Source organism: Acanthopagrus latus, chromosome 7, assembly GCF_904848185.1.
Source record: "Acanthopagrus latus isolate v.2019 chromosome 7, fAcaLat1.1, whole genome shotgun sequence".
Taxonomy (NCBI): Eukaryota; Metazoa; Chordata; class Actinopteri; order Spariformes; family Sparidae; genus Acanthopagrus; species Acanthopagrus latus.
Window position 1 is genome coordinate 29,509,196 of NC_051045.1, and position 15,398 is coordinate 29,524,593.

At 44.6% G+C, this 15,398-nt stretch overlaps 1 protein-coding gene across 2 annotated transcripts in view; it reads right to left on the reverse strand.

The window, feature by feature from the left end:
• Positions 1-799: 799 nt before the first annotated feature.
• Positions 800-15,398, reverse strand: part of asxl1 (ASXL transcriptional regulator 1) — a 32,227-nt gene continuing 17,628 nt past the window's right edge. Inside the window, exons 5-12 of one of the 2 annotated variants that reach the window (XM_037104151.1) lie at positions 13,309-13,504; positions 11,048-11,217; positions 10,799-10,883; positions 10,354-10,520; positions 9,913-10,009; positions 5,283-5,388; positions 4,007-4,997; positions 800-3,887 (exon numbers count right to left, since the gene is read on the reverse strand). In XM_037104151.1, the coding sequence (XP_036960046.1) occupies positions 1,248-3,887; positions 4,007-4,997; positions 5,283-5,388; positions 9,913-10,009; positions 10,354-10,520; positions 10,799-10,883; positions 11,048-11,217; positions 13,309-13,504 (4,452 nt within the window). In that variant the 3' untranslated portion in view covers positions 800-1,247. Of the gene's footprint in view, positions 3,888-4,006; positions 4,998-5,282; positions 5,389-9,912; positions 10,010-10,353; positions 10,524-10,798; positions 10,884-11,047; positions 11,218-13,308; positions 13,505-15,398 lie in introns of both variants that reach the window. The other variant, XM_037104150.1, reaches the window with a different exon arrangement.

Consider the following 15,398-nt stretch of genomic DNA (forward strand, 5'->3'; position numbering starts at 1 on the left):
GTCACTTGGAGTGAACAGAATCATTTGCAGCTCAACATGACAAAAACAAAGGAGCTCATAGTGGATCTGAGGGGGGTGAAAACAAAAGTGACCCCTGTTTCCATCCAGGGTGTCCCTGTGGACACTGCTGAGGTATATAAATATCTAGGGGTGTACTTTAATAATAAGCTGGACTGGACAAGAAATACTGAGGCGGTTTACAAAAAGGGCCAAAGTCGACTCTTTTTCCTCAGGAGGCTGAGGTCTTTTAACATACACACGAACATCCACAGATTCCGATTCCACTTTGTTGTCCTCACGTATCCGGATCTCCTCAGACCCGAACAGACTTAATTAATCCACAACAGTCATTTAGATGCACAGAACAGGACTGATTCCTTGCTTTTATAGAGATGTTTGAGTGTGTAAAGTAAAATGCAGACACTACTATATTTTTGAACAGCCTAATATTCCTTTTTCTTCTCTTTCTGTAAAGTAGTAGCACATTTGATAAATTTTTCTTCATGTTTTGATTTGGAATATAATGTGCATCTACGTGTATGGAAACAAAAGCTAATAAAAGGATTTTGAACTTCTCTCACTTTCTTCAACACAGTACTATTATTTCCAACACAACTGACCAACACTAAAAAGATATTCTTAAATGTAAATGATAAAATGATTATAAAAATCATAGAAGAAAAATGTTAGGGACCCTATCACTGCTCAATGCTCAATCAACCCTTCCACTAAACTGTAAGTACAGAAGAGATTTTAAGGAACTCAGAAATGTGTCCAGAAACAAAACCAGTGAAACAAAGTCATTTAATCATTTTAATGGTTAAAAAAATACTTCTTTGCGCAAGGAGACAACAATAAGCCCCCGTTTGTTGAGTAAACAAGGGACCAAAACAATGATGGCCACCAAATGATGACAGGTGGAGCAAGATAAGATGAGGTAAATGTTTTTGAGGAGAGAAAACAAAAAAAGGCACAATTTACAATCAATCATGCCCCAAATTCACAATAATAATAATAGCAATAATAATAACAATAATAATAACAATAATAATATCAGTACAGCTAAAAAATCTGAAAATCTGCAACAACAAAAAATACAGACCAAATATATTTTACAAGGCGAATCTTGCCTGTCAGGCTCCTCCTGTGTGTGTTCTACCCTAATCAGGTTACTGTACACTCCCCAGAAGTCCTGCGGCTGATACTGTACAGATACCAGTCCTACAGTGCACAGGGGCTTCAACATACTATCTGACCACCAGACATGACACACATAGTTTGGAAGGCCCGATGCAATCATCATGGCAGAAGGCACCGCAGCCTTGGCACATGATCATGGCTTTGAGGCGGCACGAGCACTTGAGCGCCACCTCTTCTGCCGTACTGTCAGTAAAGGCCTGGATGCTGAGGGTGGTTTGGCCAGTAGCCAAGCGGGGCCGCAGCTGGAGAACACCGTCCGCCATGCTCCTGGAGAAACCGCCATTGTCCATTACTGACACATTGCCTGTGTAGCTTACTCCTCCGACACCTCCACCTTGCTTGGGGAGCTTCCCATACAACTGGAAGGGAAGGGAGGACACAGACGAGGAAGGTGAAGGAGAAGAGGATGAAGGCGAGCCAGTGGAGTAGGATGCTTTGCCATGCTCCTTCTTTGCCATCCTGGCTAAAGTCATCTCCATGTTGAGGAGTCCCTCCATTGCCCCGCCACTCAGGTAGCTGTCCACAGAGCTCCCAGGCTCTTTTTTGGTAACACTCATTAGTTTGGTGGGAGAAGATTTCCCAAGAGCCTGGCAAGAGGGCCGTGCACCAACTTCATTCTTCACAGTGGGTGCAGGAGACAGCTGCTGGTGAAGGTGGGAGAGCTGGGACTGTGGGGGCCTCCAGTTAATCTTAATAGTAGGCAAGACCTCTGTGGGACAGGGGTCTGCATGGGGAGCAGGGGGGCCATTAGGCATGGTTCGGTGCAATGGCTGGGGCCTGTCTGGAGTGGTGCCCTGTGAGGACTGAGGACCATGAGAGTCTTTGATAACTGCAGACACGGTCGTCTGAGAGCTAATATCTGACTTACTTCTATATGTCAAAGAGGTGGAGGAGGATGAAGAGGGGGGTAGAGAGGTGATCACCGGGACAGCCCCGGGGGCCTGCTGGGGCTGATACTGTGGTAAGGTTGCAGCCTCCCTCACACAGGAGACTGGGCGACCTGGTGGAGACTTCTTGTGGATTTGAGAGGGTGCAGTGAGTTCTGGGCTAGGGGACTGGGCTGAGACCTCAGTCCTGTTGTGTGACCCCGGGGTCCGTGACACTTGAGGTCTGGGTTGGGGTCCTGGCAATCGGTTGATCTCCAGCCTGTTAGCAGAGTGTGAGGGTAGAACTTTCTCCAGGGGCAGGCTGCCCTGTAGTAGCTGAGTGACCAAAGGGTTGTTGACCTCCACACTGGACAGAGGTCTGGCTGAGCTGGCCAGTCTCTTGGAGGCAGCTGCAGCATTCAGGTGAGTGACAGCAGGCTTTAAACCTCCATGACACTCCTCTTCAGCCGAGCTCTGCCTGGAGACTCTACAATCATCTCCGGACTCCATTTTGACCACAATGTTGGTGTCCCGAATCCCCCGTGGATGGACCGTGTGAAGAGAATGGTGTTCTTGGGAGGGCAGGCAGCTGTGCTGAGGGTGAGGCAGGCCATTGGGGAAGCAGGGCTGAATGACGGTCTGACCTTGGCGGCTGGACACATGGGCCTGAATGACTGGCTGCTGGTTCTGAGAAGGAGGGCTGCAGATGACCAGCTGGCCATTTCTCTTGGTATTGAGTTGGGGGCACCAGTCCTGGTCAGGCTGCTGTTCATCCTCTTGGCTCTCATTCTCACAGTCTGAAGCAGTTTCTGTGGAGTCACTATGGGTCCCAGCCTCGTCTTCCTTCTCTCCACCAGAGGACTCCACATGTTGGGAAGAGGGTTGTCGTTTCTCTGTAGGTGAGTGAGAAAACACTTCCTGGGGGTCGACGTGGTGGGAACCATGTTGTATAACACCACCCAGTCCAGCCTCCTTCACTTTTACCGGCTCTTTTGACTGACAGGAGCTGGCCAGCGTTTGAATGACATCCACACCCTGAGCCCCAAACCTGGGAAGGGAATCTGGGATGGAGGTTGGGGCCAGCGAGGGTTTTTCACGTCCCTGGTCTGCCCTCTCAGAGACAACAATAGCAGAGTCTGGCACCTTGCTTTGCCTTTCTGACTGGTTAGCCAAAGACTCAGATACAGTGTCAGGCTCTGGAGAGAGTACATCAGATGCCTTGTCTGTGAGCCCATTGGAGGAGCTCTGGACACTGGCTGTTGTTGCCTGTATTTCCTCTCCAACATCTGGCCCCTCAGCTGCTTCCTCTAGGGCAGGGCTTGGTGTCTGTGGGGGTTCCAAGGACATGGAGGTTGAGGTAGTGGACAATGAAGGGGAAGGCTGAGGTGTGGGGTCTACACTGAGAAGCTGTAGTTGTGTTCCAGACGAATTAATGCCTGAAGACGATCCCTGCTCCTCCATCCCACAACCTCCCCTTCTTCCACTTCCTCCTCCTCCTCCTCCTCCTCCTCCTCCTCCTCCTCCGGGCTCGATAGGTCCTGGATGCTCTCGCGCTCGTCGTCCATTGCTGCTATCCGGTAGCCCAGCAGCAGGCCGCAGCCTGACCCCTGTCGGCCCTGCCCCTTCGCTAGTGGCTGCAACAGCAGCAGCGGCCTCGCGCTGAGCCCTGGCTTGCTGGGCGCGGGCTTTGATGTCTGCCAGGGTGCGCGCTCCCCCTGTCCCCGACCGCCGCGAGCCCTCGCTGGGCGGCACGATGCGGGGGCAGATCTGGTAGGTGGGGTGCCCTTTGACCCAGGGAGGTTTGATTCTGGACAGCTGAATCTGGGACAGAGAAACAAGGGCAGTTGGTCAAACTGTAACTAGAACATCTCAACAGGCAAATTATTTTGTTTACAGATGACAAGCTTTGGAGCTCTTAGGTTTAAGCAACAAAGTCTTACCCTGATGGGCGGCACCTTGGGCTCTTCTGTTGTCGGCTGCGGCTTCTCCGAACGGACACTGTCAATTGTGGTACGAAAGGACTGACGGTCGTCGAGCCGTGGCCTCTTTTCGGGGAAGCTGGAGAAGGCCTGAGTCTCATCTGGCCTTCTCTTCTGCTCCTTGAGCTGGGAGCTAGGTACAGGGGTGCTGGCTGGGCTGGCTGAAGGGCTGCTCTCACGGCTGCTAGTGGCAGTACCCCCTGTGATAGAGGTGACCACGGAAGCAGTGTCATCGAGGGGATCGGCTGCGACTGCTGCACTGGAGGAGGCTGAGGAAGAAGAAGAAGAGTCCAGGCCTGCAGCAAAAGCCCCCTGTCTGTCAGAAGGTGTGGAGGGTGAGGAGGCAGGTGAGGAGGCAGATGAAGAAGAAGAGGAGGAGGAGGAGGAGGGGGAGGAGGTGGAAGCCAGTACAGGGGCAGCCTCCTCTGGGAGCAGACGGGCTGTAACTTCGGGCTCTTCATTTGCGCTGGTGGAAGCTGGGCTGGGACTTGGGCTGGGAGTTGGTGTGGGAGTAGGAGTAGGAGTGGGAGTGGGAGTGGGAACTGTGACTGGCTCTGGAGTGGGAGAGGGCTTTGGCTCTATGGAAGCATTGTCAGCTGGGAGCTCCACACCACACTCGGCCTGCAGCACCACCTCACCTTGAACTACAGTGTTGTCAGACATGGGAGAGCCAATAGAGGCTGCTGAGATGTCCAGTGCAGGGCTGGCCTCAGCTGCTTCTGAAGTCTGCAGGGCTGGAGGAGGGGCCTTGCAGAGAGTCCGGCGGGCCCTGCGACGCAGGTCAGCCCGCGTGCGTCTCCTCATCCTTCCGTCTCTCCTCCTCCGACCCACAGTGCGCCTCTTGGGGGCACCAGTTGCAACGACTGCCACATCACTGTCCAGCACACTGGCTGCAACTTCACTGGCTTCACTCATAGTAAGCTTCAAAGATTCCTCTTGGGTCAGACCAGACCTGCAGACACATCAACTATGTTTTAGAACATTGTGGAAACAATCACATTTGTCTGCATATCACAATGACCATGACTGATAAAGGTCATACAAGGGGATGGAAATAGCTGACTTATAACATGCGATTTTCCCAATTAATACTTTTGCAATGAATGTTCCATCCATCCTCATACATGTTCAAAATATATTCCTACTTCCAATGAACCATCATAAAATATGGCAAGAGCTAATAGGACTGTTGTGTGAAGAGTAAATTCAGACATGGATGAAATGGATTGGCTCTTACTTTTGCCCATGGTACTCTTCAAAAAACTTTTCCTTCCACGCCTCTACCTTCTTCTCTTTCTCCATCTCCTGGCGGAAACGCACTTGCATCTCATGGGTAAACTCACCTACACAGGTCAAACACATGAGAAGATTTAAATGAGTAATGCCACAACTAAACTTTATGGAGTGTATCCCAGTAATTGTTGATATAAACCTACCAGATATAAACTTGGCTGTCATTCAGTTGTATAAAGTATTAAAACATGACAATCTCTGGATCAGATCTCTGAACAGACCAATTCACCTTGATCATACAGTATGTTTTGTTGTGTATTTCAACACTATCACTCGAACATAAATTTTGGAATTGGATATTAATGAAGGTACACATGATTAGGATTGGCTGATTATCGGGTCCTATATTTAGCATTTGTCCAATCATCTGAATCTGTAAATATTCTTTTAAATAATAAGCTGAATCTGCAAACTAAATAGTCTCAAACATAGTGCAATACAATATAAAAAGTACAATATTTGCCTCCAAAATTTTGTGCAGTGAAGTATCCCATAATAAGTCACTATATTACTTTGAATGAATTGTATTTAGTGAAACTTAATTTCTGGTTATTGTAAATGCTGACCAGATTTTCATTTTTACTGCAAATGTGAATCAGCTAGTCACAATTCCCCAGCACCCATTGTCTTCACTTCTTTTGTCAAACCAACTGTCCAAAATCCTAAGTCTTTTCATTTACTGTCATTAGGGATGGATATCGTTAGGATTTTATCCATACCGATACTCCTTATCGGTACTGATACTTATCAATACTACTACATGTAATTTGAGTTTAAAAACACAATTCTCAAAAAGAGACAAACACAAGATCTTCTAATGTCCTTTGGTTGGGAACACTTTCTGTAGTTGTTTTTAAAACACATACCTATAACTGCGGTCGTGAGTGATTATGTGATTATCGCGGAAACTCCGCGGCCTCGACAGCAGCTGTCTGCCGTAGATTAACGTTACTGCGCTATCAAAACCAACCGGTGGGATTTAGCAGACGGGGGACGGCGGAGCAAAGCCGGATCGGAGCCGTAATACAGCGGACAGTATCCAGTGGGAATTCGGGTTAAGCAACATCACCAAACACTTGGAGCGCGTGCATAGCGTGAAGCTAAAGGAGTGCAGTGTGTTTGACTGCTGTAACAAAGCTAGTAAAGTTAGCAGCCCAGCTAACACTAAAGACTGCAGAGCCGAAGCAGCGGCACCCGGTTTCGTTTCTGCGAAGTCAACTCACGGAGTTTGTTGTGAAGTTTATAGTCATTACGGTTGGGTAGACGTTCAGAAACCATCCATGTCAAAAATCATAAAAAAATAAAAGTAAAAAAAAAAAAGTACAGATAACAGTCCGGTCCACGGTGTACATCCCTAACTGTCATTAATAAAGATAAACAGCAAACCATATAAGCTAGAACCAGCAAGTGTGTGACATTTGATTTGACAAACAGCAACTACATTTCTTTTGATTGTCTATTCCATTTATCCAAAAAAAAAAAAAAAAAGAAGAAGAAGAAGAAAAAAAAAAGCGCCGCAGCTCTAGTTCTAAATATTGGTCACTGAACTCCATGATCTCTTATCTTATGATTTCCTTATCTTCTCCATGGCGTAATAATTTGTTTACATTTGCTTTTGCCATCACAAGTGCCTTTCTTAAACCCAAATCAAGACTGTGTCTGTCCCCCACCACTCACATCAATTTGAACACAAAGACTTCATAAAAGTTAACACTAGAATTGTTTTTTTTTTTTTTTGAACATTAAATGTGGACTCTTAAACATTAAACCTGTCATTGGAAGCTGTTTTGTAAATTATTTAATATCAGATCATGATATTGTGTCTACTATGATGAAGAATCACAACAAAGAAAATGTTAGCCTTAATGAATCCTCTCCTCTTAGCCATATTAATAAACACATTACTCAAGATGTCAGCCAAGGAGGTGGAGTTGCAGCCATATTTGACTATACAAACCTAAACTGGATTATATAACTCATTCAAAAACCTTATTCTTAGTTTTTCTCACTCAATGTGGAAAACAACACAGCCAATCCTGTTTGTTTTAGTGTACTGCACTCCTGGTCCTTATTCTGAATTCTCAGATTTTTTTTCCAAGTTTAGTCCTGAAAACAGATTAAGTAATTATTATGGGTGGTTTTAATATTCAGGTGGACATTAATAATCATAGACTTGGAACTGGATTTTCCTCATAATTAGATTTGATTAGCTTAGTCACTGTGTACCTGAAGCAACTCACTGTTTAAATCACACCCTTGACCTTGTTCTATCATATGGCATTGAAATAGAACGTTTAATAGTTTCCCCATAGAATCCTCTTTTATCAGACCATTATTCAATAATATAAATTCCTTTTACTAAACTACATGCCACAAACTTTTCTATTCTAGATGTCTGTCCGATAGTGCTGAATGTTGCAGGTTCTCTGTGAATGACACTTGACTCTACAGCCCCTTTAAAAGAGGAAACAATCAAGCATAAGACATTAGTTCCATGGTACAAACCCCAAACTCAGATATCAAAGCACACGTCATGAAAATTTGAGAGGAAACTCTGTTCCTCCAATCTGGAAGAAGCTCAGTTTGTCTGGCTAGAAAGCTTTCAAACTTGTAAGAAAGCTCTCCATAATGCCAGCGCAGCTGATTATTCAGCACTGAAAGAAGAAAATAAGAACAATCCCAAGTTTCTTGTCAGCACTGTAGCCAGGTTGATGGAGAGTCAGACCTCTATTGATCCTTGTATTCCTATAACACTCAGCAGTTATGACTTGATGGACTTATTTGATGACAAAATTCCACTTATTAGAGATAAAAGTCATAAACTTCTGACCTCACATGATACCAATTTAGCCTCTAACACAGAAATGATTGTAAAACCAGGTTATTTATCTAGAATTCTTTTCTACCATTGACCTTCACCAGCTAACTCAAATAATGGCTTCATCTTAAAACAACATGTCCTTTAGATCCAATCCCAACTAAACTGCCTTGAGAAGTTTTACCTTAACTTCTTTACCCGACACGATCAACCTGTCCCCCTTAACAGGATATGTGCCTTTAGTGCCCCTCTAAGATCCTTGAATAAACAGTTGCTAATCAGCTGTGTGACTTTGTGCATTTGTAGTTTGTAGGAGGATTTCCAATCAGGCTTTAGAGTACAGCATAGCACAGAAACAGCATGAGTTGAAGTTGTAAATGTTATTTTAATCACATCTGACAAGGGTCTTGTCTCTGCTAGTCTTTTGAGATCTTGGTGCAGCTTTTGACACTATTGACGATCACATCCCACTACAAAAACTGGATGAGACAGAATTACAGAATTATCTAATGATATAGTTACTCCAGATGGTATTACTCTGGCCCCCAGTAACAGGTAGGAATCTGGGAGTTAGTTATGTTCAGGACTTGTTCTTTAACTCCCACATAAAACACATTTCAAAGACTGCCTTTTTCCACCTATGGAACATTACAAAAATTAGGAACGTCCTGTCACAAAAAGATCCAGAGAAATAAGTACATGCTTTTGTTACCTCAAGTCTGGATTACTGCAGTTCTTTTTTTAACAGGCTGCCTCAATGAGTCTATAAACACACTGATCTAGAATTCTGCTGCATATGTACTGACAAGAACTCATATTACAGAACATATTTCTCCCATATTAGCCTCTCTACACTGGCTTCCTGTAAAATTCAGAACTGAATTTAAAATCCTCCTCCTCACATACAAAACCCCTAATGACCAGGCAGTGGCATATCTTAAAGACCCAATTAGCCCACTGAATGCTGCACTCCCAGGATACAGTGTAACTAGTGGTTTCTAGAGTTTTCAAAAGCAGAACAGGAGGCAGAGGCTTTAGCCATCAAGCTCCTCTCCTTTTGAACCATCTTCCAGTGTAGGTGGAGGCAGACACCCTCTCTTCGTTTAGGGGCAGGCTCAAAACCTTTCTTTTCGATAAAGCTTATAGTTACAGCCAGCAAAGGCTCTTAGCTTTGCTGTCATAGGTATGGACTGCCGGGGGATTTCTAATGATGCACTGAGCTCCTCTCTCTTTCTTTCTTTCTATCTGTACACATTCATGTCTTATTAATACATGTTACTGACTTGGCTTCTTCCCCGGAGTCTCTGTGCCCTTTCATCTCGCAGTTTCCCATGGATGGTGATCCTGCTGCTGTGGTCCTGCTTCAGTCCTACTATCATTATCATCATCATCATCATTATCATCACTATTGTACTTTTAGTATTATTAATATTCATATGTAATTTAGTCTCAATTAGTAAAGCTGTTATTACTGCTATAGCTGTACCCCCCCCAGCAGAACTGGTAGAGGCAGATGACTCCCCACCACTGAGTCTGGTTCTGCTCCCAAGTTTCTGCCTGTTAAAAGGCAGTTTTTTCTCAACAAAGTTGCCAAATGCTTACTCATGGGGGAAATGTTTGGACTCTGTAAGTAAATTAATCACTGGTGCTATACAAATATAGACAGAATATATCCCACTCAGATGTTTTCTAATGTATTTTTTAAGAAGTCTAAGTAATGTGTGGCAGCTTGTGCACGACTGACCAAATCACTTACCTTCAGCCAACCTTTCTTTCCAGCTCTGGGAGGCATGTGTGAAGAACTCATTGTTGAGAGCTGAACTGCTCAGTCTGGTCATACCATCAGGTCCAATCTTCAAGAAGAGAGGACAAATTGTACAAATATGTGTAAAACAGGCCTATGCCTCACACGCATCAAAGTGACCCTTAAAATTATAAGATGCATCCTTTATTTCTCAGTGAGTGTGACTGAGATGAGTTTAACTAGTATGGGTGGTTGGTAGATGGTCAATGTGCAACATTGTTGTTGAAAAATGTTACATGGATAGTCAGTGGCACTGCCACTGAATACCTGAATCCTCTTCTGCAGTGTAGTATTGAAGCAGCAGATCACATGACATTATTTAGCTACATTTGAGTAAAATAAAAAAATACTGGTTTCATAGACATTAAAGCTGAGGGAAGAAATTCCACATACCTGTCGGTCCACCTCTGGCAGCAGTTGCAGCAGCTGCTGCTGTGAGTGTGTGGGGAAGGCAGAGAAGGTCCGCACATTGATGAGGGCTCTGATGTTTGTGTTGACCAAGATGGAGCCTGGTGTTTCAAAGTCAACATCCACCCCTCCTCGACTCCGTTTCATGGGACCTGCTTGAGCAAAAACCATGTTTAACTAATCCACTCGGCCTGGTACTCACTGCAGGTTCACCCAAAATTCACCCAGTGAAATGGTCCTGGCCCATCTGGGACAGGGGTACACTTCACAGGATATCCTACCTTCTGATGGATAGCAAATAGATTCAACAAAACCCATTATATTGTCTACCAGTATGCTTTCTCCCTATTCATCTTTGGGATACTGTTGAGATCTGAACTGTCAGGCCAAAACAGTCTGAATTCTGTCATTCTTTACTAGTGTTTCTTACCTGAGGGGACATGCTCTCCATTCACTTTAAGAGGGGTGAGGACAACACGAGGCATCATGACTGCTTTCTTCCTCTGTCTCCCCGACTGTAACAATATAAATTGTGGGACAGACAGGTGGAAACAGTACAAACAAGTTGTAAAGTTATGTGTTAAGCTGTACTGTTTTCCTTCCACTCTACAGGATTTAACCATATTATAATTTCTATAGTAAACACAGACCAGCCAACGGCTTCATGCTGGATGCTGACCTGTCTTGAGCGGCTCAGTCTGGTCTGGGCGTGTTGAGTGTGTTGGGTCTGCTGTGTATCTGTACGTCCCTGCTGTCCTGCTGCCCTGCTGAGACGGGTCTGAGGCTGGCTGCTGGGAGCCTGCAGCTCTGTGGAGCAGGAGGCACTGGACGAGCTCTCATCCACCGAGGCTTCAGGTCAATGAAAAATACATTTACAACTCCACTCTGTCTCACACACACATTTATAAATGGCAGTTATATCAAGAAACCATTCACAAGAGGTCTGTGCAGTGGCCAACATAGCTCTTGATGTTTTAGCAGCAAAACACATTTACCAGGGGTGTACCCATTCAGCGTCGGGATTGGCCCATATTCACCTCATAGGTTTTCTTTTTGGCAAATAAGATTGCATTCATGATGCCAGTAAACGATCTTTATCTCTTGTGTTACATCAGTTTTGCTGTCCATCCCGCCTTCCAACAGACACCAGCCATTACTTTTTCCAAGACTTGAAAAAAATGTGAAACAAAGTGTCTGCCATGTGGGAGTATTACACTGTATGAAATGACACTGCTGCTCTTCCTTCTGTCCCAACGACATCTTAGCAGAGAAGGGTAGCGGCTACATATTGTTTTAAGGGTATATCATAATGCTTATATTTCCTTATCTATGATACTGAAGTCTACCATCAGAGGCAATGATTTGAGAAACATTGCTTCAATGTTTGAGGAGACCAGGCAGGCAGAGGTTCCTACAGGTTAATTTGCCTGATGTAGCGGCATGACTTAGTTTCTAAGGAGAACACCAGCTTGCCAGTTAAGCAATATTTCGAGTTGTAAGCAGGAGAAAATGGCAGGCCAAGTGATTCTAAAGGGGCTACATATTGACTTAGGATAATATCATGATGTAAAATTTTGGATATTGCCCAAGCCAAGCATCATCGGAACAACGTTCAAGCGCTACTTGACACAGACAGATGGAAAAGTGTTAACAAGGCAACAGCCTTAACTTCAGCACACGTCATAGCCTAACACCTTAAAAGTGTGTGTTCACCTCCAAGTTAAATTTAGACCAGAGCCGAGCCAAGCTGGAGTTGATCAATACCCGTGACTACTGCCAGATCAAGGAGTAAATCCTGGTTGCACACATACGCACTGCGTACAAAAGCCTGATGTCAGTGGGTATTAGTGGGCTTTTTGGGCAGAATGAAAGGGGTACCAGAGAACCTCTGCTGCAGTACAAGTCGTCATCTATACTACCTTGGGAAGGATTCAATTATGAAAGGCTATTCTTGACAAGGAATCTTCAGAATGATTGCACATGTACAAAATTATACGGTTGTGATGCTTCTGAACATTAGCTAAGTCATTTAAACTACCTGCAAGCAAATACAAGAAATTAAAGAGATTAAAGAGATTAAAATGGCCAAGACATTCATTGCAAAAATAGTCACACTGGCATTTCAGTGCTGGAGATGTTCAATACAGTGCATACAAAACCATCTTGAGAGCAAGTTTCTTTTTATAATTATTTCAATAACAGATTTGATGTTCACAATGTAGCATTATCAGGGATAAAATATGGTGTGGCCCCTGGAACCATGAATAGTGAGTTAACTGCATCCTTTCAAATTTTAATGCATCAGAAACATCACTGTCAGGTTTGCCACAATGAGTGAATTTTCCCACTGACTTCCCTAATGACTCATGACAACATCGGTAATGACTGGTATACCAGGCTTTTTACAAAAGACGCTCACTATATGTAGAGAACTGTGTGCACATACTGCTGATGCAAAACATTTCCTACTGCTGCCCCTCTGCACTAAAACGATTACACTGGCGAAACAGGAGATGACGTTTGTTTTGAAGTAAGCTAGTCACAGAAAAATGTATTGTTCACGGTTTGTTATCAGCGAATACATTTTGGTAGTATATTTCAGTCTGTGGGAGCTGTAAAATAAGAAGCTGCAGGCTGCAGTACCTCCAACTTCTCATTGTTATAAAAAATATTTAATAAACTTTCTTTCCCTCATTAATGTTATCAAGTTTTCTTATAGCCCACCATCACCTTGTGGGTCAACTTTCAATTTATACAGTGCAATTTGACTCCAATGACCCTGCTGCTAACCCTGCTGCCTCCGGTGAACTTGTAGCTTCCATAGTCCAAGATTTGATAGCGAAAAAAAAACACTCATGTATTCAATGTATAGCTGACCACTGTGTCAAACTGGAAACACTGACTAGCATGGTAAGCCTCATCATTGGTGTGTGGTGTTACCGTCATTGTCTCCGCTGGCAGCAGCAGTGGTTTCGGTAGAATCACAGCTCTCCTGCTCAGTGGCCTCAGTGGGGCCGACTGAGGCAACAGCAGGGCCTGCAGGGGTGCTGCTGGATGCTGGGGTGGTAGTATTGCCTGCCTGCTCCGTTGGTGTCTCTGATTCTGATGTTGTCTTTGTCCACTGGAGGGCATTCTTCTACAGAGTGTAACAGTACAGGGTTAAACTTAAAGTCCGTGTAAAGCAGAAATAAATTTGTGTGTTGAGTTTATCACACCACAGAAACGTGTCATTGACCACTGAGCCAAATTTGGAAGATTAAAAAAATTGCCAAGTATGTAAAATTAGGTCTCAAAATCATGGAAAAACAAGCACTTCTCTCTGCTGCGAAACACTGGGGGTGTGTCAGATAGAGGCACTGGAACCATGCAGCGGAGAGGAGCCTCAGTGTACTGTACAGGGACATAACCTACAGTAACAATGTCAGCTAGCAGCGTCATCGGATGGACCCAGCCTGACCTGCTTGAGCCATCCAGAGCTAGAAACTGACTCTGAGTCAGACACTGATAGTGCTCAGCCTCGCTCCTCACAGTCCATGTTTTACATTACACACAAACTTAACACCCCAGTCTACATACAATTCCTTGTCATAGCTATATTAGTGCACATAAAATATTATCTGTGGATTATCATTGTGCTGTCAGATGGACTCGCTCAGGGAATGAGGCCAAATCATGTCATGATTACATGCAATAACATTTCCTAACATTACATTGGCATGACGGGATGCACTTTCAGGATTTGCACCTTCAGCAAAATGCATTTAATTGCCAAAATGTACAATATTTATAACACACACAAGCACACACTTAAACTTAGAGCTTAGATCTGGTCCAAAAAAAATCAAGCCTGACACGACCTGAGCCCAGCCCAGCCCAGCCCAGCCCGTGCACGTTGTGTCCGAGCCGCCCGGCCCGACACATTAACTGTAATTATGAGCCTGTGCCTGATTTAAACCCGACATTTTTTTTAGTACGTGGGCTGTTACAACGGACGTTCTCAAGCTCCATGTTGCACTTACACAATCAGTGACACCGGTAACGCCTTACTCTAATCTGACCACTATTTTCAGTGAGGAGTAATCTAACGCGGTAATATTTCCAAAACACTAATCAGATTAAAGTTACTTATTCAAATCACTGTGTGTTACTATTATTTTTGTAATTTTCCTTAGTAAAAATATTTATTTTTGCTTTCTTCTTCGTCTCGGGGAGTGACGTCATGTGTGCGAGAAGTCACGTTTTCAGCACGAGGACACTCGCTCGCGTGTAAAACCATAGACATAATATACGTAGATGCCTCATGACATGCTGGAACGTAATCCCGCGACGCCGCCATCTTGGTTGGGTCTTCTCACTGTAGGCTAGCACCAGAGTCAATCGGAATCAACATTGCAATAACTGGCGCAGTATTGTTACCAGATCGCGGGGGATTACCTTTCACAAGTAAGATTTTTTTTTTTCTTAAATAATCTTTGTGACAGCGGCCTGTGTCATAACTAAATCTCTGCCGTTTGTAACCGTGTGAAAATCCGGTAAAAATTTGGGAGGTTATGATTATTGTAGTCGGGGATACACCTTCCTCAGTAGAAATAAATGCAGGGGGGGTCGCACTGGAGACCCATCCAAGATGGCGGCTGTGCTGATACGTCAACTCCAATAGGCAGCGTCGATTCATCGTTTCCATTGTCGTCCTTGGGAAACTTAAATAAGCTAGTGGCCCCGTTGCCCTGTACACTGTGGCATCCAGGAAAGATGCAGGGGTGACGTGGACGTGGAGGAGACATGACTGTTTAGCTGACTGGTTAGCGAGCTGCAAACTATCTTAAGAGATGCTATCCAAGACTCGAGAGCAAGCGGAAAAACCTCCGAAGCTAATGCCCTGAATGTATTTATACGGCTCCCGCAGCAGGGCGGGGTTTATGCAAATCATGGCCGTGTTACGATTTCTGACCTGCCCATTAAATCCTGAACACAGAAATTGTGAAACACAGTTTGTGAGCCTAGCTCCAAAATTAAATTCTAAGTGGTTG